The sequence below is a fragment of the Pan troglodytes genome, chromosome 19, assembly GCF_028858775.2.
Source record: "Pan troglodytes isolate AG18354 chromosome 19, NHGRI_mPanTro3-v2.0_pri, whole genome shotgun sequence".
NCBI classification, from domain to species: Eukaryota; Metazoa; Chordata; class Mammalia; order Primates; family Hominidae; genus Pan; species Pan troglodytes.
The window spans coordinates 14599987-14627612 of NC_072417.2; the positions used below are offsets into that span (position 1 = coordinate 14599987).

At 43.3% G+C, this 27626-nt stretch overlaps 1 protein-coding gene across 6 annotated transcripts in view; it reads right to left on the bottom strand.

The window, feature by feature from the left end:
• Nucleotides 1-27626, bottom strand: part of ZZEF1 (zinc finger ZZ-type and EF-hand domain containing 1) — a 135891-nt gene that overhangs the window by 74592 nt on the left and 33673 nt on the right. For all 6 annotated transcript variants that reach the window (XR_010152762.1, XR_010152763.1, XM_009431592.5 and 3 more), the window contains 12 exons: nucleotides 25557-25673; nucleotides 24497-24675; nucleotides 22179-22277; nucleotides 16483-16574; nucleotides 15717-15865; nucleotides 10600-10711; nucleotides 9358-9573; nucleotides 8122-8222; nucleotides 7169-7338; nucleotides 6413-6546; nucleotides 3187-3257; nucleotides 2126-2240 (listed from right to left, as the gene is read on the bottom strand). Coding sequence is in view for 4 of the 6 variants with exons in the window: in XM_009431592.5 (XP_009429867.2) it covers nucleotides 2126-2240; nucleotides 3187-3257; nucleotides 6413-6546; nucleotides 7169-7338; nucleotides 8122-8222; nucleotides 9358-9573; nucleotides 10600-10711; nucleotides 15717-15865; nucleotides 16483-16574; nucleotides 22179-22277; nucleotides 24497-24675; nucleotides 25557-25673 (1555 nt within the window). In the remaining 2 variants the exon portion in view is untranslated. The remainder of the gene's footprint in view (nucleotides 1-2125; nucleotides 2241-3186; nucleotides 3258-6412; nucleotides 6547-7168; nucleotides 7339-8121; nucleotides 8223-9357; nucleotides 9574-10599; nucleotides 10712-15716; nucleotides 15866-16482; nucleotides 16575-22178; nucleotides 22278-24496; nucleotides 24676-25556; nucleotides 25674-27626) is intronic.

Below are 27626 nucleotides of genomic sequence, written 5' to 3' on the forward strand. Positions count from 1 at the left end.
GACTCCTATGAGAACCAGGTGAGAACGCTGAAGTTTTCTGCCCAATGGCACTGATGATGTAACAACAGAAGAAAGACTGGTGAGGGGGAGAACTCAGTTCAGGCTTCAGGGATCTGAGAAACAGGTAGAACGTAGATGAGCTCCAGAAGAAAGGGAAGGTATGGGAAATGCAGAAATAAAGATGGAGATTCGAATGAGCCATGGCTAACTGGGGCCGAGAACACATACTGATGAGACTGAAGTGAGTTTTTTAAGGAAGACTCAGAGATGGGCAGAAGAGTCTGGAAATAAGCCAGAAAGCAGAAAGTAAGAGAAAATTAATGTGACAGCAAAAAACAGAGCATAGTTTTTTAATTAAAAACAAAGTTGAGGCTTATAAAGTCAACGTTACCCTAGATCTAAATTAATACTAGATCTAAACAGTGGTCAGCCTAAGAGCAACCTTGGCAAATGATAACCTAGGCACCCTACAGGTGCTCTGAGGTCCCCATCAGTGAATTGGGGGAGACACCTGCTGATGGCCTATCAAGCCAGGCAGCTGGGAATGAATGAAATCATGGCTCTAACAGCAACTCAAAACAGTAAGGCACCCGCAAAAATGTAAGAGATTTAAAGACACTAAGTTCAGTCAAAAGATACAAGATAAGTTATCAGCCACAAAAGAAAAGTTACCTTCAAGTCCACATCATTAGATACCTCAAAGATGTGGTTTGGACTAGTCTACCACAAAATCTCCTCCAACTCTCTGGTTCCCATATTTAGCCCAAAGAGATAGTTCTTGGTTTCCTAGTACAGGGGTGCTATCACTTTAGAATCTCTCGGGGTGCTTAGAAAAATGCAGGTTCTTAAGCCCTATCCCTAGAGATCTTGAATCAGTAGCTTAGGGTGGGATCTAGAAATCTTTTTTCTGTCAAATATCCCAAGTGACTGATCCACTTGGAGCATAAACTACATTTTAAGAAAGAAAATCCCTTATTTTTTAAAAAAAGGCAAATTTAAAAAATCATTAACACAGAAAAAAGATAATATACTTTCAGATTTGATTAGTCCACGAACTTGCTAAGAAATCTGAATTTTGTTTTTGTTTTTGTTTTTGTTTTGAGACAGAGTTTCGCTCGTTGCCCAGGCTGGAGTGCTATGGCGCGATCTTGGCTCACTACAACCTCTGCCTCCCAGGTTCAAGCGATTCTCCTGCCTCAGCCTCCCGAGTAGCTGAGATTACAGGCATGTGCCACCACGCCCAGCTAATTTTATATTTTTAGTAGAAAGGGAACTAATTTTTAATTAAAAATTAAATTAGCTCAGCTAATTTTGTATTTTTGTATTTCTCCATGTTAGTCAGGCTGGTCTTCAACTCCCGACCTCAGGTGATCCGCCCACCTTGGCCTCCCAAAGTGCTGGGATTACAGGCATGAGCCACTGTGACCGGTCCTGAATTTCTTTTTTAAAGTCCAAGTAGTTTTCCTGAAAATTCACACCACTAACACCTATCTGTGTGTTGGGCTCACTGACAACCACTACAAGGGGACTTGATATAAATCCATTCCTCTTTTTCCACAGGAAGTATTATCGAGCACTTCTGTGTTTTTATCGTTTGCTGACTACCAAGAACCATAACATGCCCTCACTCGTTTGCAAGGGCTGGCTGGGAAACCTTTGTGATCATTTGTAAGGGTCAAGTAACAAAGTGCATTCATGCCAGGCACAGTGGCTCACACCTATAATCCCAACACTTTGGGAGGCCAAAGTGGGAGGATTTCTTGATTCCAGGAGTTCAAGACCAGCCTGGGCAACATAGAGAGACTCCATCTCTACAAATAGTTTAAAAATTAGCTGGGCGTGGTGGCGTGTGCCTGTGTCCCAGCTACTTGGGAGACTGAGGTGGGAGGACTGCTTGGGCCTGGGATGGGGAAGCTGCAGTGAGCTGTGATTGTGCCACTGCACCCCAGCCCGGGTGACAGAGCAAGACCCTATCTCAAAACAACAACAACAACAACAACAACAGAAAAAACCACAACAAAGTACATTCATACTGCAAAGAGGCAAAGGGGGGCACAAGAGACTGCCACATCACGTGCCCCCACAAGCATGAGACAAAGAAAACAGGGAGGCAGCCACTGGATACCTCTCGAGCAGCAACAGAGACGAGAGTGTCCATGACCGCCAGGACTTCACTGATGTTCATCTTGGCCAGGTCGTTCTTCTCAGGTAAAAGAAGAAGGCCGCCTGGATCCTTGTCACTGAAAGGATACAAATTAGTCATGACACCTGGCTTCAGGAGAAAGATTTGTATACTATTTTAAAAGATTCCAAAACAGAGCGCAGAAAGGTTTCAGTGTCATTTCCATGGGACGGGAGGAGTTTGGGTCAGGAATACAGGCCGTGGACCCAGCTGGGGCTGTGCCGCTGTCTGTCCACATGTGCTTCCATTAGCACAGACTCACAAATCCTCCAGTCCTGGATGAGACCCTGAGGTAGAAGGCTGATGAATAAATCACCTTGGCCACCAATATGAAATACACCTCATCTCACTACTGCTAGCTTCAAAGTCCTGGCTAAACGTTCCTTGTGTCTTCACATGTCTTCACAGGACGGCCCCAGGCCCTTTCAGCATCCTTGCTACTTGATTCTGAGCACATTTTAAACAGACAGCCCTCTAAGTCTGGCATCCATACCAGGTATAGTCTGACTTGCAGGCAGTCGCTAAGGATATTAGTTCCCTTCCTCCTTCAAGAGTCAATACCTCTAGTAATGAAGCCTGTAGGCCCATTTAGCTTCTCTGGTAGCTGAAACAGGCAAAAATCTCGAAGCCCTCCCCTCCCAGAACACTTCCTTCTACAAACTATCATTCTGGGCTTCTGTAGCTGGTTTTAACGTGACACGAATACAAGACCCTACATTCCTTTGGCTTCAGTTTTTGTTGTTAAACATTACTTGGAAACTGAAGTGTTCAAAAAGACCCTCAACGGGCTCAATCTGAAATTGTCTTAAAATGGATGGGAACTGGATCGGGCTGTCAACAAGATTATTATTTTACCACTATTTGGGTCACCCACAGAAACTCGGCTTTCTAACTGAGTGGAAGGAAGTACTACTTCGAAGGCACATGAAAGGAAGGGCAAGCTCAAGAAAACAACTTTGCAAAGATTTGAGTTATCCGACAATTAAAAAGAACGATCAGCTTACCTAAAATACGTGCACAGTGAACGGAAAGTGAGCTGCAGGGACTGCTTGTGCTCCTGCTCAGTGACATTCTTCTAGAAAACCAGAAATTGTATATTCAGAAAATCTAGTCCATGACATTCCAGAGACCTAGAGCAGCAATGAAACATCACCACCCCACTGTTCCCAAGTATGAGGAATGCCAGGCCAGCAGACTACCTCACAGCACCCCACTAAAACCCGCTCAAGTGCTAAGATGGAGCAGAACCAACCATCTAAATACAAGGTGGTAGGTGCACTTGGTTCACTGCCAAAGTCAACAGAAGGTTCAAGTTTCCTGCTTAGGGAAATGACCTCAAAAAGAGATATACTTTTTTTTTGAGACGGAATTTCGCTCTTGTTGCCTGGGCTGGAGTGCAATGGCGCGACCTCAGCTCACTACAACTTCTGCCTTCCGCGTTCAAGCAATTCTCCTGCCTCAGCCTCCCAAGCATCTAGGATTACAGGAGCCCACTACCACGCCTGGCTAATTTTTGTATTTTTAGTAGAGACGGGGTTTCACCATGTTGGCCAGGCTGCTCTTGAACTCCTGACCTCAGGTGATCCACCCACCTCTGCCTCCCAAAGTGCTGGGATTACAGGCGTGAGCCACCGCACCCAGCTGATAATATACTTTTTGCCATTGGACATGCCATCTCAAGAGCAATCACAGCTCTTAAGGGTATGGTATCCGAAGATACTGAGGAGGCACCTGATGGAGAGAGAATCGCTCAGCACTATACAGAAGGTTGGCAGTGCTATTTAACTTCTCAGCATGAGAAGACACCAGTGTCATTCAAAACGTCATACGTCCTGTTTCTGTTTTCTGTGTAGGACACATGCTAGGAAATTAATCATTTGCTCAGCTACCTGGTAAATACTTGCACCAAACAAGTAGGATAGAGACCCACCCACAGTCCAGTGGGTCAGGTCAGCTGATGCTGTCAAAGGTTATGTAACTCACAATGTGAGAAGTGATTCCTCAAGCTGATATGCAAATTTTATATATAGCTGGAATTACACAAACAAATATCCTTCCTCTTCTCTGAAACCTTCCTCAATCACTTAGCCTCAACGTGATTCTCCTCTTGCATATGGAATAAGTTTTTCCTTGTGGCAGGTGTCCCCAATTAGACTGCTGCTGCTGCCCTTTGTCATCAGGGACCACATTTTATGCTTCTTTTGTTCCTTTTTTTTTTTTTGAGACGGAATCTCGCTCTGTTGCCCAGGGTGAAGTGCAGTGGCGTGATCTCCGCTCACCACAACCTCTGCCTCTCGGGTTCAAGCAATTCTCCTGCTTCGACCTCCCGAGTAGCTGGGACTACAGGCATGTGCCACCACGCCCGGCTTCCCTCCCTTATTTCTATAGGCCTTTGTGCATCCCACAGACCACTTTTCTTATGTCTGCTCATTGGCTGTTGCATTAGAAACGCCTTTTTAAAATGCTGTATCTAGTTTCCTTTGTCAAATTCTTTTAAATTATTAGTTGCTTGACTACACAGACAATAAAAAGTAATCTATAATCATATCAAAACAAATAAATATTTGTTTTATTCTATTATTTTTAACACTTCTTTCCCTTGTCCTACAGCACTAGCTAGGCCCTCCAATGCAACATCAAAGAGAAGCAACGACAGTAAGCATCCTTGTCTTATTCCGCATTTTGAGAGGAATGCTTCTAGTGATCCATCAAATACATTGCTTATTGTGGGTTTTCGATACACGCCCTCTACCAGATTAAAGGAGTTTCTTTCTATTTTGAGTTTGCTAATGAAAACATATTGTTTCATTGTTTTAATCATCAGAATTTAATCTTATTAAAATATTTTCTGCATTTAGTGATTTGTTTTTTCCTCTCTGATTCCATTTACATATTTTCTACTGCTGAACCGTCACTGGATTTCCAGCATAAATCCAACTTGGCCATAATTTTGTTTATATGTTGTTGCACTGGTTAATTAATATTTCATTAGGGTTCTTCTAACTATGTTCATAAGTAAGAGTGGCCTATAATTTTGCTGTCTTGTACACATTTCTCTAATTTGTCCCCTTGGTATACTTACACTTCCCTGTGTTTTACCATCATTGTAACAACAGGAACCTGTGAAGTTCCTCTACCTAGGTGTTTTTGATATGGCCTAGAGAGAAAAAGTTTTGTTTTGTTTTACATTTTTTCATGTATCATATTTTCATATAGAAATACTTCCTTCAGAAATAAAAACCTGGATCTTTGTATAGAATATTCCATTTGGTAACACAGTGCTTATAGATACTAAAAGCATTTTTCACCCCAACTACTAATGTCTGAGGAACACGAAGAAGTGGTCTAGGAGAGTGACAAGAACCATTTAAGGAATAAAACTTGGTGATACTGGCCTGGCAAGTGGCTCACGCCTGTAATCCCAGCACTTTGGGAGGCTGAGGTGGGCCAATCGCTTGAGCCTTGGGCTTCGAGACCAGCCTGGGCAATATGGCAAAACTCATCTCTACAAAAAATACAAAAATTAGCCAGGCGTGGTGGCATGCACCAGTAGTCCCAGCTACTTGGGAGGCTGAGGTGGGAGGATTGCTTGAGCCTGGGAGATAGAGAATGCAGTGAGTTGTGATTGCACCACTGCACTCCAGCCTGGGCAACAGAACAAGAACCTATCTAAAAACAAACAAACAAAAAAACTTGGTGGTATTAGTTTTACAGATATATACTGAAATATTTATGAATCAAATGTCAGGAAGTTACCTTGAAATAATAATGGTCAGTGGGGAAAGGAGGAAAGCGGGGTGAGGTACACTGTAGGTAAAACAAGATTAGCGTGAGTTTATGACTGTTGAAGCTAGGTGACAGGTACATTTGGGGGACAGGGGCATTCACTATACTATTTAGTTAGCTTTGGTATTTGTTTTGAATTTGCCTATAATACAAAGGTAAAATGTGGAAAAGAAAGGATGGTTGTAGGCAAGTCACAAAGATGAAGGAGACTACACTGTCACTTTGTGAGACATCAGATCATGAAACACAGATTGGGAATACGTGTCATCCCACTCTGAGTGGAGTGCCATGTCCTTAGATATCTGTCCCACACAAAGCTCTGCATATAATATTAATACACATCTGGGACGTTGCAACAGACAATATATTCAGAGATAACAAAGCCTAGCAAATTTCATCCTCACAGACTTCAGACATTGAATCCAGACTTTTAGTAATAATTACCATCATGGTGAAGAGATGGTTCCGTCGGGTCTGTCGATTAGGAAAGAAGATGGCAGCCCCATTGAGAAGGGTATTCCTGACTTCTTGTTTTAGTATCTCCATGGGCACAGAGTCTCCATCCACCTTGTCCACCACTGATAAAATGAACAATGGCATCAGCTTTCATATATTCCATCTATTCGCTTATACATCTGCTATAACTAGCCTATAAATTCACTACTCTCCATTTTGTACTTAATACCAGAGTGAAGAAGTATTTCTGTACAGGCCAGGCAGTATAAAAAATTATTTTTTATTTGCTTTCATTTAACTAAAACAAAGACCGTATGTATCAGTTTTTCCGTCATTACTTCCCTGTCCTTTTGAGACACAACTTGGCAAAGCCTTAAATAAAACTTCAGAAGCCCACGTGTTTCACTCCCCCTCAATCTATTAGCCTCATCTCAGTGACTTAGTTGAAGTTAAGGCTCAACAGTATGACAGTAATAACTCTCAGCATAACACAGCTATAGATCTGAAACCAGCAGGAAGAGAAGTCAGCTGAGGAAGGAATAAATCCTGAACTCAAACTAGTAACTCAAAAGAGCATCAGAGGAAACACTCATTTCCCACAGCGGCAATCCCTTTCTGGGGGATTCCCACAGCGGCAATCCCTTTCTGGCTCACATCATCGTAGGACAGCCCTCTTCTCTATAGCAAGAGGCCCTTCAGGCTACCTACACAGGGTTGTATTAAAGAGAAAACCCAAATCCCTACCATCACACAAGTGTGTGTACAGCTCCTTGGCAGCCTCTACTCCTTTAGGGCTTTGGATTGGAGCCTTTTCCTCCTCAGAAGCAGCCAGTACATCTCCCTGCAGCACAGAGAAGCAGCTCTGGAGGAGCTGCAGAAGCAGGGTTTGGGCAGAGACGCATTCTTCCCTCGGGCTACAGGAAGACAAAAAACATCAGAGAGCAAAAGGGCAAGTTGCATTTACTCTCCAAAGCCATATAGCTGTCTACAAAGGACTTTCCTCTAGGCATCAGGCTCGATGAAAATAATGCCAACTGATGCCAACTGAGAGGAAGAAGGGTGGACCAGAAAGAACACTGTACTAAATGTCTGGAAACAGATCCCATCTGACTCTGCCCACTGTGGGGAAGGAAGTTCATTTCTTTTTGTTGTTGTTGTTGTTTTGAGACCGAGTCTCACTCTGTCTCCCAGGCTGGAGTGCAGTGGTGTGATCTCAGCTCACTGCATCTCAGCCTTCCAGGTTCAAGCAATTCTTCCGCCTCAGCCTCCCAAGTAGCTGGGATTACAGGTGCCCACCACCACACCCAGCTAATTTTTGTATTTTTAGTAGAGACGGGGTTTCACCATATTGGCCAGGCTGGTCTCGAACTCCTGACCTTGTGATCCACCCGCCTCAGCCTCCCAAAGTGCTGGGATTACAGGCGTGAGCCACCGCGCCCAGGCAGGAAGTTCATTTCTGATCCTACTTTTTCATCTGTAAAATGAGGACAGTACTGTAATGCTTGACCTGCTTACTACTGCCTAAATATTTTATAGAAATCTGAGGTGTGATTTTCAATAATAACCATATATTTTAAATCGAACCATAAACACTGGTAGGAAGTAAAAAAAAAATTAGGAAAAAAATCCACTTAGAATAGTAAAACTCATTGTTTTCAGTTTATGTGATTATCACCTTATAACAAATTCTGACCTACTTTTGCTTTAATTTACTGTAAAAATTCCAGAAGATCTGCAAATCAAGACCCGCGAAGTCCAGAAAAGATTTATATTTTAAGCCACTTTCCTTCTGCTGCACCTAAAAAATTATAAAGATCAGAATAAATAAAACTGAAAAATGCATTTAGAGAAATACTGTAATGCCTCATTTACTTCTAATTGTAAAGGGATGAGGTGGCTCTACATGAGTGAGACTTTCATATTACTGATGCTTACTCTTAACTACAAAAAGGCTTGCCAACAACTATTTTTGGTTTGAAACTTTCTAAAATATATGTGTGTGTTATATGTACCTATGTATGTATGTAAGTGTATATAGATATATACACACAACACACACACACACACACACGCACACACACATCCATGAACGCTCCTGACTTCCTAACCCAGCACATAAGCCAGTCTTTCCTGGATGATCACTGTCCAGGACTGTACAACAATATACTGACGACTTCCCCGTGCATGGACTGAAAGGTATCAATCCTTCCGTAAGCATGCCTGTTATTTCCAGGCTTCTCCTTCTTATTTGCTCTTTTCTACTGTGATAGGAGGTCTGAATAACGAAGACCAAACAAACCTTATATGAACTGAGTCACCAGCCTCTGAATGTGCCCTGAAGCAGAATGGGGATCAAGAGTGGACACTGCTATACACTACACATGCGAGGGCTCCACCCACTGAACTCCCGAGGCTATGGTGATGGCTGTAAGAATCTTCCTTTGAGTGAGTTGTCACTGTGTTATATCACTGACTGTAAGAGTCAGTATCAAAAAAGTTAGAAATCAAAAAATCATTTTTGATTCGAAATCCTGCCATTATTTTTGTATTTTCAGTAAATAATGAAAATTCACCTAGACCTCAGTTATAATTCTTCTAGGACTTAAAGAAGATGCAAATCCCATGAACTCTGTTCTGTTTGTTTCCCCATGGCAGCCACGGCCAGGGCTCTTGAAGATGTGTCTGTAGGTCTACTCCGGGAGAAGCCACAATGATGGCCACAGGCCACTCACTGACTCACAGGCCACTTCCCTGACTCATGCCATGAATGCCCAACAGCTCACTTTCCTCAGCTTTTCATGTCCCTGCAGCAGTACAATGCCCATCCTATTGGCTTCCGCAGGGGCAGGTTTTATCAGTTGGTGTTCATTTCTCTGAATACTGTCATTCACTTTTCCTAAAGGAATGCCGTCTAACAACTGAGGAAGCCCTACCAGGTCATGGGCGAGCTGCTGGATAAACTGAAGGGTCCTGAGGAGCAGCGTGGCCCCACAGACACTCTCCTCTGTGTCCTTTCTGCAGTGCGCACAGGTGACGCTCTGTTCTGCTTCTGCTCTTGCAGGCCGGAGGTACCCACTGATGGTCAAGCCTTGCACTCCCAAGCGCTCTGCTGACTCCTGACGGGTGCAGAGGAACTTCACCATCAAATACTGGACAGGACAAGAGAGATTTCAATAGAAGAACTCAGAATCCCTGAATATTGATGAAAGAGGGAAAAAGGCCTTTCCGGGAAGGTCTTCCTATGATTTTCGTAATTTATTAGGAAACATTATGCTCAGCACTAGGGACACAAAATGTAAGTCCAGCATTTACAGTACAGAGAAAAAAAAGACAATACAAATGTTGAATAAAGTCAGGTTTGGGTAGATTACAGTATGGAAAATTGCATCATTACTCCCTCTTGGAGGCAAAAACCGGAATAGAGGATGAAGAAAAGTACATTTGCTCTGTGGCAGTCATTTTGAAACAGAAATCAGATATAAGACGAAAACAGTCAATGCCCTCCACCTCAAAGCCCCCAAGTGATATATGCAACCCCTAAGCTAGAAACCCAGGAAAACAGTCCTGTCTACTCAAATCTAGGGCCATTTTCCAAACCCAACTTTCATGCAAACTACCTGCTTCTTATGGTGAGAGCTCTTTGTTAAGGGCCTTTCAGAATACACTACTCAACTGCGTAAATATTTACCGAGCACCTACTATTACGTGCCCTTAAGAGAGTTCCTAATTACTTATTTAAGCCTGAGATTTACATCCAAGGTTTAGCAAAAAATTAAGCAGCCAAATGATGATTGGTCCTTTCTATGGAAACACATCTCTCTTGAGTTGATGTCTGTGTTCTCACTATTCTCTCAGCCTGAGATGCCCTCCTCCACACATTGTAGCCTGGCTAAAGATGATAACTTAATCTTCAACATTTGGCATCACACCACCTTTCCTGAGAAGCTTTCGAGTTAAATATTTTTTCCCCTGGTTGCCAACAGCTCTCTGTCTCTCCTTTTATCATAGCTCGTATCACACTGTCTTACACATCTGTCTCTCCCACAGAGTATGAACTCCCTGAAGGTAGATTCGCCTCTGGGGTTGTAGCATTGGCACAGGGCTGATACACAATCACTACTCAAAAAACACAGAATAAAAGGAGGGGAGTGGGCAAACGACTCACTAATGCTTACTTTGGCAACTCTGCACTGTTGCAGCTTCACATCTGCTTCATCCCATTCTTCTTCCAGTTCAAACCAGCCAATAGGATCATCCTCTCCAAGGTCATCAGATGAGCAACCAATCCTGTAAAGACAAGAGTATTCACAAAACATTTTCTTATTTTGAAACTTCTCAAGGGTCTAACAAATAAGGTATCATCTAAGTGGCATGTAACTTGTATCTGTAGCCTGTCAGTGAACAATCGAGAGCTGACTATGGTACCTGGTACCCTGTGAGCACATGAGACAGTTGGTAGTATTGCCTTTCCATTGCTCAGTCTCCTTCTCTATGAACTGGGAACTACATCAGCCCCAAATATAATCTGGGAACTAAGGAGAAAGTTTGCTTCTCTAATTGGCTCATCTGAAGAATGAGACAGAAAGTCGGGCATTGTGGATGACTCAGGAATAAGGTCCAATGCAACAGCTGGCATGTGCTTCTGGAAGGTGCCAGAAAAGAGGCAGGCTTGGTTTTCTTTCCCTAGGTCTGGCTAACATGTTTATGACCAACCTGAGGTTTGGGCCACTTGCAATAGCTGATGGGTAAACATCTGAGGGCTTTCAGATCCTGGAGGTCCAAAAAAACAAAAACCCCAGCCTTCGTAGGCCTCAGTATTCTTGTCTGTTTCTTAAGAAGTTCTTTCAGAAAAACATTCCAGCCTTGAGGCTGAAGAGATGTCTTCTCTTCTTTTTAAGAGAATGTATGCCACTTCTTTTTAAAAGCTGAACACTTAAATGCTACTCCCTTTTCAGGAATTAAGTAACTAAGATGTGCTGGGCACGATGGCTCACACCTATAAGCACTTTAGGAGGTTGAGGCGGATGGATCACTTGAGGACAGGAGTTTGAGACCAGCCTGGTAAACATGGTGAACCCTGTCTCTACTAAACATACAAAAAATTAGCCAGGCGTGGTGGTGCACACCTGTAATCTCAGCTACTCAGGAGGCTGAGGCAGGGGAATCACTTGAACCCAAGAGGTGGAGGTTGCAGTGAACTGAGATCACGCCATTGCACTCCAGCCTGGGTGACAGAGCAAGGCTCCATCTCAAAAAAATATAAAAATAAGGCCGGGCATGGTGTCTCACACCTGTAATCCCAGCACTTTGGGAGGCTCAGGCAGGCAGAGCACCTGAGGTCAGGAATTCGAGACCAGCCTGACCAACATTAAGAAACTCTGTCTCTACTAAAAATACAAAATTAGCCAGGCGTGGTGGTGCATGCCTGTAATCCCAGCTACTCGGGAGGCTCAGGCAGGGGAATCGCTTGAACCCAGGAGGCGGAGGTTGCGGTGAGCCAAGATCGTGCCACTGCACTCCAGCCTGGGCAACAAGAGCGAAACTCCACCTCAAAATAATAATAATAATAATATAAATAAATAAGAAGGAGAAAAAGAGCAGTTTTTTCAAGTAACATTCCTAAAACTTTACACTATTCAGTCTGTGATATAGCCACCAAGCTGGCGACACATTAGTATTTTACATGGGTAAAACTACCAAAAAGAGGGAATTATGGCAAGAAGACAATCCCGAGTAGGTTCTGTAACAGAGAGAAAACATGTCCCTTTTTTTTTTTTTTTTTTGAGATGGAGTCTTGCTCTGTCACCCAGGCTGCAATGCAGTGGCACAATCTTGGCTCACTGCAACCTCCACCTCCCAGGTTCAAAAGATTCTCCTGCCTCAGCTTCCCAAGCAGCTGGGATTACAGGTGCCTGCCACCACACCTGGCTAATTTTTTTGTATTTTTAGTATAGATGGGGTTTCACCATCTTGGCCAGGCTGGTTTCTGACCTCAAGTCCTGACCTCAAGTGATCCACCGCCTCAGCCTTCCAAAGTGCGCTAGGATTACAGGTGTGAGCCACTGTGCCCGGCAAAATGTCCCTTCTTAACATAAGTCTTTCTTGGCATAAACCTTTCATGACACAGTTAACCCTAATGGGAAACGGTATTCTCTTAAGCCAAAACCATGTCAATGAGTTTCATCGATATCATAAGCTTAAAGATTTTTTAATCTACTCTTTGGGAGTTGTCAAGGAAATCTTCGAGATACAGAAAGCTGGAAGGGTATCAGAGAACAGAGAGAAGCAATCTTGTTCCCTACACTGCACTACATAGTAGGCAAGATGGAAGACAGATGAATCCTAGTCCTCTGACGTAGGCACAGCACCAACTGCTGACCCTGGAGCATGCTGACTGACGAACGCCTGACCAGGAGGACATGACCAAAAAAAAAAAAAAAGGCAAAAAGAAAATGCATGCACATTAATATTTTGATTTCCAAACTGGAGAGGGACTGGTGAATATGTAGGCCAACAAAATCACGATTTAAGAGTCATTCAGGCTGGAATCAGGAGCTAAAATCATTAAGGGAGTGGTGAATAGGCCTGTATTTAGGTTTAAAAAAAATCATCCTGTATAAGATGTAAAAGACCTTGTTTAACAGCAGGTTTAGGGGAAATGACCCATTTTAATTTGTCCCAAGAGTAGGACATAGCTGCCTAAAACCCAGTGTCATCTCTAGCTATTACTTAAAAAGAAAAGCAGTGTTTAAAAAGGCATACACATGTAACGGAAGGGAGATTTTAGGAGTGAAAGACATTTGCTCAAGTTCATTAGAGGGCGGAAACGAAGACCACTGAAGAGACATTACAAATGTGGATTTCAACTGAACAAATTCTGATTACTGAAGTGCCTGATACGTGGTGAGTTTTCCGTCAACGGTATTGTAGAAAGGCTGACCGAACCTTTGCCAGGAATGCTGCTAAAGGAATTGCAGCAAGAAGAGAGAATTATTCGAATTATTCTAGATCCTTACGATTTCAAGTATGGTCCACAGACAGGTAGCATCAGAATCTCCCGAGAGCCTGTTAGAAATCAGTCTCAGACCCCACCCAGAGCTCCTGAATCAGAATGTGCACTTTCACAAATTCCCTGGCTGATGTGTATGCACACTGAAGCTCAAGGAGTACTGCAGTGGATGGTACTGAAAGGCTTCTATTAACACCAGCAATGAACTACCCATGAAATAATGCAGGCAAGTTCAGAGTTTCAGCTCCTTGAGTTGTTTTTTTTTTTTTCTTGTCTTAGCTTCTTGAATTTTAACTCACTAGTAGCAATAGGGGAGGTAACCTTCTCCAAGGGGGCACCAGTGGCTACATCCGACAGATCCACTTTTAGACTTTACCTTCTGACTTCTGGGTAACATCTGACACCATCGCCCATTCCCTCAAACATTATTTTCCCTTGGCTTCATGGGACACAGCTTTCCTTCATGAGGCCCTGGCTTTCCTGCTGCTTGTCTGGCTGAGTTTTCCTTGTTGCCCCTTAAAGCCTGGTGTGTCTCATGTTGACCTAAGTTCTCTTCTCTTCCCAGTTCACACACTCTTGCAGAATGATCTCTTCCATTTCTACATTTTATTTATTTATTTATTTATTTATTTTTGAGGCAGGATCTCACTCTGTCACCCAGGCAGGAGTGCAGTGGCGTGAAGATAGTTCACTGCAGCCTCAACCTCCGGGGCTCAAGGGATCCTCCCGCCTCAGTCTTCCAAGTAGCTGGGACTACAGGCGCGTGATACCATGCCCAGCTAATTTTTATGTTTCTTTTTTTTTTTAGAGATGGGGGTCTCACTATGTTGCTCAGGCTGGTCTCAATCTCCTGGGCTCAAAATCCACCTACCTTGGCCTACCAAAATGCTGGGATTACATGCATGAGCCATCACACTTGGCCTATTTCTACATTTTAAATTATCGTTTAAATGCCTCTCATATCTGTACCTTCAGCACAAACTTCTCTTCCTGGCTCCAGACCTGTTTATCCATTGGCTACCGAACACCTCAAAGGTTTCTCAGAACTTCAAATTCAACAGAACAAAATCTGAGCTCATCATCTTCCCCACAAACCTGTTTTTCCCCAGAGTAAGAAAGGCACTACCAATTTCCCCACCTGCTCAAGCCAAAAGCCAGGATTCACTGCCGATGAGGCTTTTTTCCCTCTCCTGCTCCACATTCAGTCAATCACCAGGTCCTGTCGCTTCTCCCTCCTAGTGGTCTCTTGGTCCACATCTCTGCACTGCTGCTGCTCTAGTAGGAGTCACCCACTGGCTTCCTAGGCAATAAGTGACAACCTCCTCCCAGCCCAGCTGCCTCCAGACTTGCTCTCCTCCAGTCCATACTACACACAACATGATCCTGAGCAGTGCTTCTACAACATGCATTTGAGCCCCTTGCTTTTCTGGAAATGCCTCAACACATTCCCCTGCCGTTTCCCCTCACATGATGCTTTAAGGATACAGAAACAGAGACAAAGCCCTGAATGCCCTGCCCTTTCCCAGCTCTCCAGCTGCATCTCTCATCACCCTCCCTCCGAGTATCCCTCAGCAATGCGGGACCTGCCCGTTCCTTCAATGTGCCATGCTTCACCTCTGGGCCCATGAAGCTGCCCTCTCTGCTTAGGACATTCTCCTTCCAGTGGCCGATCAACTCCAACTCATCCTTCATAAACAGCATAACAACACTTGCTCCAGAAAGATGTCTCTGATCAGGAGGGCCGCTCTGCCCTGTGTCCCCACAGCACCCTTTCTCCCCTACAGCACATTCATAACACTGTTGATACTGCAAGTTTTCTTACCTGTCTTCTGAGCTAAACAGTAAGCTATATAAAGCAAGAACTGTGCCAATTTCCTCATTACGGTATCTTCAGCACCTAGCATCAGGCCTGGCACACAGTAGGTACTTAATAAATATTTGTGTTAAAAGCAGGAATGGGAGAAGGGGGGTTGGGGCAATGGCTAAAGACTGCAGGCTGTCCACAATTCAGGCATAGATAGATCATTACCCAGCCATTGTGAAGATGTGTGCCCCTGGCCACAAAAGGGACTGAGTAACATGCTATGAACAAATTAACATACACATCTTCAGATATGCTACTAGAAAGCAATGAAGGCTTATGGCCACTGAGACGGATTAGTGGCGCCTTTTCTATAAAGACAAGCAAGCACAGTTCACCAATAAGCATGAATACATTCTTATTAACTACAAAGATTTTTGTTCTGTAGATCTTTGTTCTACAAAGATTTTTTACCTTCTTACCTGCTTTTTACAAATTGCCTGAGCTCCTGAAGCTTCCATTTGTCATATTTTTCAAACCTTTTGAAGTGTTCTTCCGCACAAAATTTATCTGAAGATGAGTTATAGGCAAACACCAACCCACACTGGGCACCAATGCCACCACGTCGAACCTGGAAACAGAGATTAGGATGAAGTCTAACAAAGGGGCAAAAGTTCTGTGGTCGTTTTGTTTCCAGCATGGTTAAATTCAAACAGGTTAAAACAAAACGAGACCAATGAACAATATTTCAAATATATTAAGCCCTGTAAAAATAAGAAAGCTGTTTCCCAAGAAATGTTCCTTAACTTTCTCAATCCTTATATTCTCACCATTTCAAAGACTTTACAGTCTATCCATCTTTGTGTCCCTGCCCTCTGCTACAGGCCTGACACGGAGTAAATCATTATTAAATGTTCGATGAATAACCAATGACATGGTCAGCCATAGGTCTGACTTAAAAAAAAAAACCAAAACACCAATGACGTGGACTTCTGAAATGTAATAAAAGGTTATATTCAATAATAACCTAATTGTACACGGAAAAGTAACTACAACAGTGTAATGGATTGTTTCTAACACAAAGACTAAATGCCTGAGGGGATGAATAGCTCATCCTCATCCTCCGTATGATTATTTCACATTGCAAAACACCTGTATCAAAACACCTCATGTACCCCACAAATATATATACCTACTATGTACCCATAAAAATTAAAAACAAAAGTAGTAAGGTAGCACGAAAATTACCATAATTCTTATCTGTGTAACTTGGAAGGCAGATTCAGTTCCGGTAGAAAAAATAGTGCTGGCTCTGGTTTTTCCAGTCTCCGTAAGAAAACCTGAAAAAAGGAAAAACTCAAGTTAGGGAACTAACCCATTTTTATAGCCCTAAGAACTAAGATCAACAAAAACAAACCATATCCTTTGAGTCATGGGGGGTAATTGGTCTGATATCTTCATGAAAATTAGAGAAAAATGTCCTCTTTGGACAGAGGCAACCCCGATGATAAAGCCCCAAGTAAGCAGAGAACTGACCAGGTTCAACTTTCCCAGGGCACAATCCCCTCCACCTCACAGGCAGCCCTGCTCTGAGGTAACAATAAGAAAATAAATGTTTAGGCCAGGCACGGTGGCTCACGTCTGTAATCCCAGCACTTTGGGAGGCCGAGGCGGGTGGATTACGAGATCAGGAGATGGAGACCATCCTGGCTAACACGGTGAAACCCCGTCTCTACTAAAAATACAAAAAATTATCCAGGTGTGGTGGCGGGCGCCTGTAGTCCCACCTACTCGGGAGGCTGAGACAGGAGAATGGTGTGAACCCGGGAGGCGGAGCTTGGAGATTGTGCCACTGCACTCCAGCCTGGGCAACAGAGTGAAACTCCGTCTCAAAAAAAAAAGAAAAAGAAAAGAAATGTTTATAAAACATTTAAGCCAAAGCGACAAAAGACTGGACAATCAATCATCTTCCTGAGCCACACCTACAACCATGGTTGATGGCTGCCTGGGCTGATAAAGCCTACTGGCTTAGTGGCTGAGAAAGGGATTAGTTAGCTTCTACAACACTTTGTCAGGAAAGTTTATGAAAGGCTTTGAAATGGAAAAAAAAAAAAGAATCACTGGGTGTCCTAGCCAACATACCCTTTCGGTCGTCTCTGCCTTTTATGGTCTCTAAGCTATTTTACAATTCTGTAAGTTGTAGAACACTGGTAGTGATGCACATGATTCTTGTCCACAGAACTAAACACTGTGTTCTGTGGAAATGTTGCTGATTATTCCTTATGGATACTGACCAATATTCTGTCTATTTGTAAATTAATTTTAGCATTCTTGTTAGCCTACATGTATTTTATGAATTCTCCTTAGAACTGTTTGTAACATCTTACTGGTTCCCTCATTAATTAATGAGCTAAATAAAAAGTCTGGGCCAGGCACAGTAGCTCATGCCTGTAATCCCAGCACTTTGGGAGGCTGAGGCCAGTGGATCACTTGAGCCTCAAAACCAGCCTGGGCAGCATAGTGAGACCCCATTACTACCAAAAAAAAAAAAAAAAAAAAAGCAAAAATCAAGGCGGGTGTGGTGGCTCACACCTATAATCCCAGCACTTTGGGAGGCTGAGGCAGGCAGTTCACTTAAGGTCAGGAGTTCGAGACCAGCCTGGCCAACATGGTGAAAACCCCGTCTTTACCAAAAACACAAAATTTGCTGGGCGTGGTGGCACACACCTGTAATCCCAGCTACTTAGGAGGATGAGACAGGAGAATCGCTTGAACCCGGGAGGCGGAGGATGCAGTAAGCTGAGATCTCACCATTGCACTCCAGCCAGCCTGGGTGACAGAGTGAGACTCCAACTCAAAAAAAAAAAAAAAAAAAAAAAAAAAAAAAAAATCAGCTGGGCACGGTGGTGCACACCTGCAATCCTAGCTACTTGGGAGGCCAGGGTGGGAGGATCGCTTGAGCCTGGGAGGTGGAGGTTGCAGTGAGCTATCATCACAACACTTCACTCCAGTCTGGGCAGTAGAGTGAGACCCTGTCTCAAATGAATGAATGAATGAATAAATAAATTAAAGTAAATAAATTAAAAGTATGAATGTGTTCACTTATATTTGTATGACAGTCACTATTTTCCTTTTTTGATTGTTGGTAATTATCCTTTAACAACTCATGAAAAAGTCTTCTGCTAGACCCAAGGTCGCCTTTCTCTTTCAAACGTCTCTAAATGATATAACTCAGCAATAAATAAGCTTTTTTTTCTGGGACTCTGAATTTTCTTAACAATTCTGCCTATCAAAATGACAAGACTAAAACCAATTTCATGCTTCCTGTTTCATTACATGGAGTTCAAGCCAACAAACATTTATAAAGACAATGTGCAAAATGAGTCACCAAAACTAAGAAAATTAAATCCAAAGGAACCTTCTCTAATTCACACAGAAGCTCTATGATCTAGTTCTATGAAAGAGCAATTCTATAGGCAATTTTAAGAATCCATACTACCAACAATTCACACAACTCCACTAACAGTAATACTAAAAACTATCCCAATTATTGAACTCTCACCTTTTCCCAGAGCCCTGGATGTCTCTATTTAAAAGAAATCTATGTAAAGGCTAAACTATTGTCTAAAAGTTAAGTGATAAATCAGCAATTTTAGTTAGTCTCAATGTAGTAGCAGAAGCAATAATTTAAGTCAACAGAATCAGATAGACTCTTTTAAAATAACACTGCCACCAAATATGCAATGACATTTTTTCAGAAAGGCAAAACAAAAACAAAACCTTAAAAAAAAAATAAAACTTCTGTGCTTCCTTTTCTTGGTAAGAAATCAGCTCACGTGGTTTTTTTCATTTTTCTCTTTTGTTTTTTAGACACAGGGTCTCGCTCTGTTGCCCAGGCTGGAGTGCAGTGGTACAATCATAACTCACTGCGGCCTTACACTCCTGGGCTCAAACAATCCTCCTGCCTCAGCCTAAGTAGGCCCACAGGCAAACACCACCATGCCCAGCTAATTTTTTATTTCATTTTTTGTAGTGACTGGATCTCACTATGTTACCCAGGCTGGTCTCAAACTGTTGGCCTCAGGAAATCCTCCCACCTCTGCCTCCCAAAGTGTCGGGGTTACAGGCATGAGCCACTGTGTCCAGCCTAGCTCACAGGTTTGACTGTGATTTTTTTTTTTTTTTTTTTGAGACAGAGTTTTGCTCTTGTCACCCAGGTGGGAGTGCAATGGCACAATCTCAGCTCACTGCAACCTCCGCCTCCCGGGTTCAAGCAATTCTCCTGCCTCAGCCTCCCAAGTAGCTGGGACTACAAGTGCCTGCCACCACGCCTGGCTAATTTTTGTACTGTTAGTAGAGATGGGGTTTCACCATGTTGGCCAGGCTGGTCTCGAACTCCTGACCTCAGGTGATCCGCCTGCTTCGGCCTCCCAAATTGCTGGGATTACAGGTGTGAGCCACTGCACCCAGCTGAACTGTGATATTTTAAATCTATAAGTTTTGACACCCTGCCCTCCACTTGCCAATTTATTCTTTTTAGATAACAGGGAAAAAAAAATAACCAATCAGATTTAAAGGATTTAATAAATCTACCACTTCCGTTCCTATCAGGAGCACCCAGTATTCCTTTAAAATACCAGACCAAGTGACAGTGGTGACTGCCAGGAACGTTAGCCCCCTGAAGTATCAGCGTTTGAGTTCTCTGGGCATTCTGTGGGCCCTGCAGTGGCACTTGTCCAAAAGTGGTACTTCCCCACTGTTGGAGAATCAGACGTGTACCCATGAGAAGAGCTTTTACTCCGATAAGGGGAAGAAAAAATCACCCCCAAACCCAACAGCTCTGGCCATGAGTACTTTCCTCTTGTCTGTCCCTTAAGGGTTACTTTTTGCAGTGCAGCAAGAGAGACCGACATCAACCCTAGTTACAAGCAACAGATAGTGATGGCTGGAGGGAGTGAGCAGGAGGAACCCAGTGCTCCCCACACCCATTCACATCCCACCCTTGTGTTTCTCAGGCACATGGCAAAAATAACAAGTCCACAAACTACAGCTAGATTTTTTAAATCCACTCAATCTAAGGAGGGGAAAAAGCAGGAAGGAGAACTGGGTAGGTAAAAGACACAGGGAAAATAACAAAATATTCAAATCAGACCAGGCACAAGAGCTGGCAAAATCTATTACCAGGAGAAATGCCCGTGAACAATGTTAAAAATCCACATCCAGCCGGGCATGGTGGCTCACGAGGTCAGGAGATCGAGACCATCCTGGCTAACGTGGTGAAACCCCGTCTCTACTAAAAATACAAGAAATTAGCCGGGCGTGGTGGCGGGCACCTGTAGTCTCAGATACTCGGAAGGCTGAGGCAGAAGAATGGCTTGAACCCGGAAGGAGGAGGTTGCAGTGAGCCAAGATCATACCACTGCACTCCAGCCTGGGCGATAGAGTGAGACTTCGTCTCAAAAAAATATAAAAATAAAGAAATAAAAAATCCACTTCCTCACATGCTCCAGGAACAAAAATTCCAAATCTTCAGCAAGTCAAGGAAAAATGCAGAGGGCCTTTGGCAGGGTGGTCTTGGCTTTCTTGGGTGAGGGGAAGGGAAAGGGACAAGGAGCTAACACCACCCCCTCCCAGCCCCACCCACTTTGGATGGCAGGAGCCTCACAGCCGGCCATGGCCTTCAGTGTGGCTGGAGATGGATGTGGTACAGAAAAACGTTTCTGCACGGGCTGAGCTGCTCAGGGAAAACCACAGGGAAACAATCTGGTTTAAGCATCTACTGCTGAAGAGGAGCACTGAGGAGAGGAGGTGCAGCTGGGAAAAGCATGTTCTCCTAGGGTCTGGACTCCATGAGTGCTGAGAATGAATACGGGAAACAGGACAGAGAAGAGGCAACCACTGAGAACATACGAGGACTCATTGCTGAGAGGAAAGCCGAGGAGAACCAGACGCAAAGCAGCAAGGCTAGTCCCTTTCAATGTCTGATCACTGCTGGAACATTCCACTTCCTCTAGTGAATTAGCAAGATTCAAATCAGTCCAGTGAGGAAAAAAGGGACACAGAGGACAATAACAAGGCGGCCAACAAGACGAATGAGAGAGAGACTCACAAACACCTTATCACGAGATAAGGAAAGAGCCTCCAGCAAAGATGAAAAGCACATCAGCAATTATTATGTTGACACTAGGAAAAGAGTGAGGCTTCCTCTAGACACGCAAATACTACATCAGCTATATCTGGAAATACCCTTCTTTGTTTTGTTTTGTTTTTTTGAAACAGAGTCTCGCTCTGTCACCCAGGCTGGAAGGCAGCGGCGGGATCTCAGTTCACTGCAACCTCAACCTCCCGGGTTCAAGTGATTCTCATGCCTCAGCCTCCCAAGTAGCTGGAATTACAGGTGCCCTGCCACCACAACAGCTAATTTTTGTAGTTTTTTTATTAGGGATGGGGTTTCACCATGTTGGCCAGGCTTGTCTTGAACTCCTGGCCTCAAGTGATCCTCCCACCTCGGCCTCCCAAAGCGCTGGGATTACAGGTGTGAGCCACTGCACCCGGCCTGGAAATACCCTTCTTAAACTATGTTTTCAGTCAGTAGTAAAGTGCTACTAATCTGCTGAGTTTCCTACCACCTGAAGATAACACAATAGAAAGACAATTGGAACTGAAAAAACGATTAAAAAAAATAGTAACTTTTTATATTCCAAGAGAAAGAATCCTTGCTTTTCAAAACTTCAGGCTCTCAAATACTTCTGAGTTGTTATAGTCATTGACACCTAGGCAGATTACAACCACACCACACAAATTGCTCAGCAACCACTGCCAACTGAGAAACAACCTAAAATTGAAGACTGCACGCCTCAAACATTTCAAAGCCTGGAGTGTGCTTTCACACAGCTGACTCCTGTCTACCGAGCACACTAGAAACAGACAGACCCACCACTCACCATCCCTTGTCCACGGTTCAACAAGGAGGTTTTCGGGTCCAGACTTATCTTCTTTTCCTTTGACATCACATGCCTGAAGAGTCAACTGGAGAGGTTTACCTGACCAAAGAAAAGGAAGACCAAGCTGTAAGCTAAAATATGAAGAACTGGAAACTAGCACGCCTATCTGTGGAAATAGAGTCCTGTGGCTACCCAGACTGCTAACTAAAAATCTCCCTGTTTAAAAGCTGAAATAGAGCAGTAATATCAGACAAAGGTTGACACCATCCCTTTGTACTTTCCTGAAAGAGACAAAGTACAGCTATGGCCCTGAGTGATTCCAAGGACAGCTTTCTAGAACAATCATTGTTCTGAAAAAAGGACATTATAAGACATAGGTTGATAACATAGATTGAACATATTTGGGGGGGTGATTCCTAAGATACTGTTTTGGAGCCAATAATTAACTTTATTACAATTGCATTTAAATATAAAATATTTTAGGTCTCGTTTCTTTAAATCATCTCTGCAGGCAAAATTTCTGTTTCAAGAATTAGAAAAATCAACTTTTTCAGAACACTTGGCTTTGGCAAAAAAAAATATATATATTTATATATACATATAAATCAACTTTTGCTATGATGATCTGAAAATGTTTTCCTTTTAATAATAGAATGTACACCTGTTCACCTATGATATGACCTAGAACTAGAACGTTACCCCATTCCTTCCTATCCACTGCTCCCTGCCTGAACAACCATTAATCTAAATTCTATTCAGCTTCCAGACACTACCTGCTATCCCTTCTATCCAGCCATGGCTGCTCTGGGCTGTTCACCAGTGCAACCCCCAACCACCCAAGAAAATAACCTTTCAAAATTTAGGGAGGAAACTAGATTTACAGGACACCAATTGTCTAACTTAAAAATTTAAACAGGCAAAAGAAAAAAAAAATTAAACAGGCTGGGCATCATGGCTCATGCCTGTAAATTCCAGCACTTTGGGAGGCTGAGGTGGGAGTACTGCTTGAGTCCAGGAGTTTGAGACCAGCCTGGTCAACATGGGGAGAGCTCATTTCTAAAAAAAAAAAATTTTTAACTAGCCAGGTGTGGTGGCCCATGCCTATAGTCCCAGCTACTCAGGAGGCTGAGGCAAGAGGATCACTTGAACCTGGGAGGTGGACGCTGCAGTGGGCTGAGATTATGCCAGTGCACTCCAACCTGGATGACAGAGCAGGACTCTGTCTCAAAAAATAAATAAATAAAAATAAAAATAAAAATAAACATAAAAAGAAGCCATTAAGTCAGTCATACTAAGACGAAGGTAGAAACGTCACGGCAGAGGCCAGGTGTGGTGGCTCACGCCTGCAGTCCCAGGATTTTAAGAGGCCAAGGTGGGAGGACTGCTTCAGCCTAGGAGTTCAAGACCAGCTTGGGCAACATAGTGAGACCCAATCTCTACAAAAAAATTTTAAAAATTAACCAGGTATGCTGGCATGCACCTGTGGTCCCAGGTACTCGGGAGAGTGACACAGGACGATCCCTTGAGCCTGGGAGGTCAAGGCTGCAGTGAGCCGTGATCATGCCACTGCAGTCCAATCTGTGCAACACAGCAAGACACTCTCTCTCAAAATAAATAAAAGGGTAGAAATGTCACTGGAATACTGCCAACAGGATGAGACCCAACACCACATATTGTGGAGTCCAGGAAGGCTGCACTCGCAAGTGGAAGTGCTGCACTGCAGTCTTTTGGGAGTGACTTTATGGGCTCCTATGTTGAGAAGGATTATAAGGCCCCATCCTGGTTTGGCAGAAAAGTGCTCATATGAATTACTGCTAAGCCCAAGGGGGGAAAGCAGTGGCAGACAGGTGTCCAAATCCTTCAGAGCAGCTATCACGGGAATGCAGAGGGATGCATTCTAAGACAAAGATCCCTTTGCACCATATCTTGGCTAGCTTCCTCTCTCCAACAGGTAAGAACTACTCCAACCCTCTTGGCCTACACAATGAGACACTTCGGTACTTCACCAAAGATGGCTGTGTTCAAATGGCCACCAGACCTGAGTAATTTTGCAAGCAGATCATGGGAGTATAGCCTTGTGGACAATCAAGTGTCCTCTTCTGGTGATACTGCCATCACATAAATGAACCTAAATCCCCCTTCTCCCTGCCAATCCTAGTAAGGTCTGATACTCAGAGGATACGTTCATCCAGGAATCATGGTGTAACCATAACAACCCAAAAAGATGAGAAGATACCAGGAGGTCACATGGCGAAGAATGGTTTTATGATTTGTCCACTGTTGACATTTCTATCACCCCCATGTTTTACCATATTTACCATATTTGAGGAGCAGGTTCTGTCTGACTGACGCCATGGACAAGATGAGGGACGAGGCATCATACTGCGTGTCCAGATGGTCACTGATGGTGCATAGAGAGCTCATGACTTTGGCAACACTTCCTCTTGCGAGAGCAAAAGCCAGAAGAGTCAGTTCTACCTCTGGGGTAGAACAGCAGCTATAAGCAAAGAGCAAAAACTTTTCACTTCTTAAAAACATGAAAAAATCCAGGTAGCTCAAACCCCATGTAAGTGATCAACACAAGTAACATTAACCTGCCATATGCTTTCTACAGGTTTATCCGAAATATTTTTCAAAATCCTCAAGGTAACCTAAGGAAAAATTAAATCAATCCAGAGAGCCAGGGAATGAAAGCCTCACTTCTATAATCTTTAATCTTTAAATATTAAATAATACCAATATGCTACTGTAATAAGCCTCTGCTATTAAGAAGCCTTGGGTAATGAGCTGGCTTGACCAGAGAGTGGAGGGTTTATGCTTGAAGCACTAAAAATGTATCACACTGAATTATACTTCTTTGCTTTTAATTTAAACACATTATACTGAAACGTTAAAAACTGTCTGGATGGCTCAGGGACTGGTTTGACCTCTAATGCAATAATGTCCTCAGGGCTCACTGAGGCAGAAGTGAGTGTCCCTACACAAAGTGGTCACTGCTATCAAGCTATCCAGGTGCCCTTTCCCAGTTCGGTAGGTAATCAGGCTCCCTGGACCTGCATGTGAAGGTCAGCAGGTTCTGAGTGAGGGAAGGCTATGCCAGTTGGACTTTGAGACATCTGTTCTATCAGAATCACAGGACTACTCCCCTTGGGCCCTGCAACACCCCGCACCAACCTTCCCAATTCTTCAGGTCAGGTGATACTGCTAAATAATGGAGTTTAGATGAGTGAACTATTATGTCACTTTCTCTTTAGCTGCTAAAAAGCAACCATTTTTAGTGGTGATCGTTAAAAGATTAATATATATTTTTTAAAGACTTAACAAGCATACGTGCACTCCATTCCTCACAGAGTTTACCCTCATCAGCCTTGATTTTACCTAGTTATCCTTATGAGGAAACTGTCCACTTCTTCCAGCACATTAGGGGAGAGGAAAGTTGAGAAATCTGTAGATCCTGGTGAGAGAGAGAGTGGAGGCATGTGCCGCAGCGCCTTCCTAGAAGAGGAAAATGTAAAATGTAATCAGAACAAAACCAGACCGAATTTAGACAAAAAATAAACTGTTAGAAGCTTGTTTTGACTAATCCCTTATAAACAGACAGTGTTCCCACAGAGAAGCTGGCACACAATATAAACTGGCCCTTCTTTTTTTTGAGACGGAGTCTCGCTCTATCACCCAGGCTAGAGTGCAGTGGCGCGATCTCCGCTCACTGCAACCTCCACCTCCCAGGTTCAAGCGATTCTCCTGCCTCAGCTTCCTGAGTAGCTAGGATTACAGGAGCCCGCCACCACGCTTGACTAATTTGTATTTTTAGTAGAGACGGCGTTTCACCATCTTGGCCAGGCTGGGCTTGAACTCCTGACCTCGTGATCCACCTACCTCGTCCTCCCACAGTGCTATGATTACAGGCGTAAGCCACCGTGCCCAGCCTAAACTATCCCTTTTTGCCCAGGAGTCACAGTGCTAAGTAGTTTAATAGGGTTTTGTGTTTGTTTCTTTCTTTCTTTTAGGAGTTCTGCCTCCCTCTGTTGAATAAAACTTATTCAACTCTCTAGAATCCAGCTTTCATGTTAAGTAGTACTAGAAAAACTGACCCAAGAGGCAGAGCAGCTTGAGGCTCAGTAGAAAATTTATTTTATAATTTGTTCAGCAGCAACAGGGAAAAAAAAACCAAAAGAAAATTTTATAGCTAGGATCTGAAGATCTATGGTATCTAAAGATGTGCCATGACTGTTATGTTCTCTTAAACAGATTAGCACATCACCGTCTCCATTCCTGCCATGTTTCTTGGCCTTTCCACCTTAATGTCTGTTTTAGTGTTTCCCTTTTCTTGTCTTCGCTTACATTTATCTTTCTGAATCCCCCAATAGCTTTACCTACTCTAGATTAGCAGTCATCAAAAATTTACGCAACAAATGACTTCTGAGCCCTACTGTGTGCCAGCAACTGTGCTAGGTGACTGAATGTACCATGAAAAATTTCAAGGTATTCTGTGAATGTATCAAAAATAACTCAAAATTCTACAACTGATAGTCGCTTAATGATAATGGTTATGAAAATCCCTGAAACAATTTCATTTCTACATTTCAAAATAGAGACAATAAAGCAAAGCAAACACTGTGTCAGCTCGCACTCTGCCCTAGTTCTGTTCCTGTCTACACAATGAGCCGTTTTGGGGTTGCACAAACATGGCAGCTACACACAGATGCAGCTGATCAGTGAGGTCTAATGCACACAAGTAGCATGCAATCATTTACTGAATTTATTTCCACTGATACAGGCAACACTTCTGTCCCAAAATATTCTTTTCCTTACCTATTTTTCCTCATTGATATTTTTTCAATAAATCTTTAATTTTAAAATAGATTTAGATCACTAATCTTAAAAAGGCAGGAGTGCACGAAAATATCATTGCAGATGAACTAGTAAAACTGAGCAGGGACACAAACTTTAAAATCTGTCCATTCTTCAACCACTTGCCACATCTTCAAAAAAAATATAGAAACCTCTTCCTTTTCCTGAAAATCCAGTCCACAAGATGGGGCTGTGCAGCACAGACATTTGTATGTGTCTGGGGAGTAAGGGGGAGTCGTCATGGTGGCCTACAGTGAGGTTTTAGAGCCTGAGCAGGGTGAGAAAGGTGTCTTCACAAAGGTACGGCCTGATACGGAATGCAGGCACCAAGTGAGGCAAGAAGGGTGGCCTGGCACAGGGTATAGGAACTCGAGGAAGATAAGAAGGGCATCTGTGCAAGGATGGCCACAGCAGCAGCTCTGCAAAAGATGCTGGAGCAGGAATGAGATAGGGAGGGTGTCCATGCAAGGGCAGGGGCAATGGGACACTGGTTACATAGAGGCGAACTGAGTAAGTACAAAAAATGTATTAAGGATCATGGGAAGCAAGTTTCTTAGTATCAGAGAAGGCAGTCACAAATAAAGAAATAGGCCG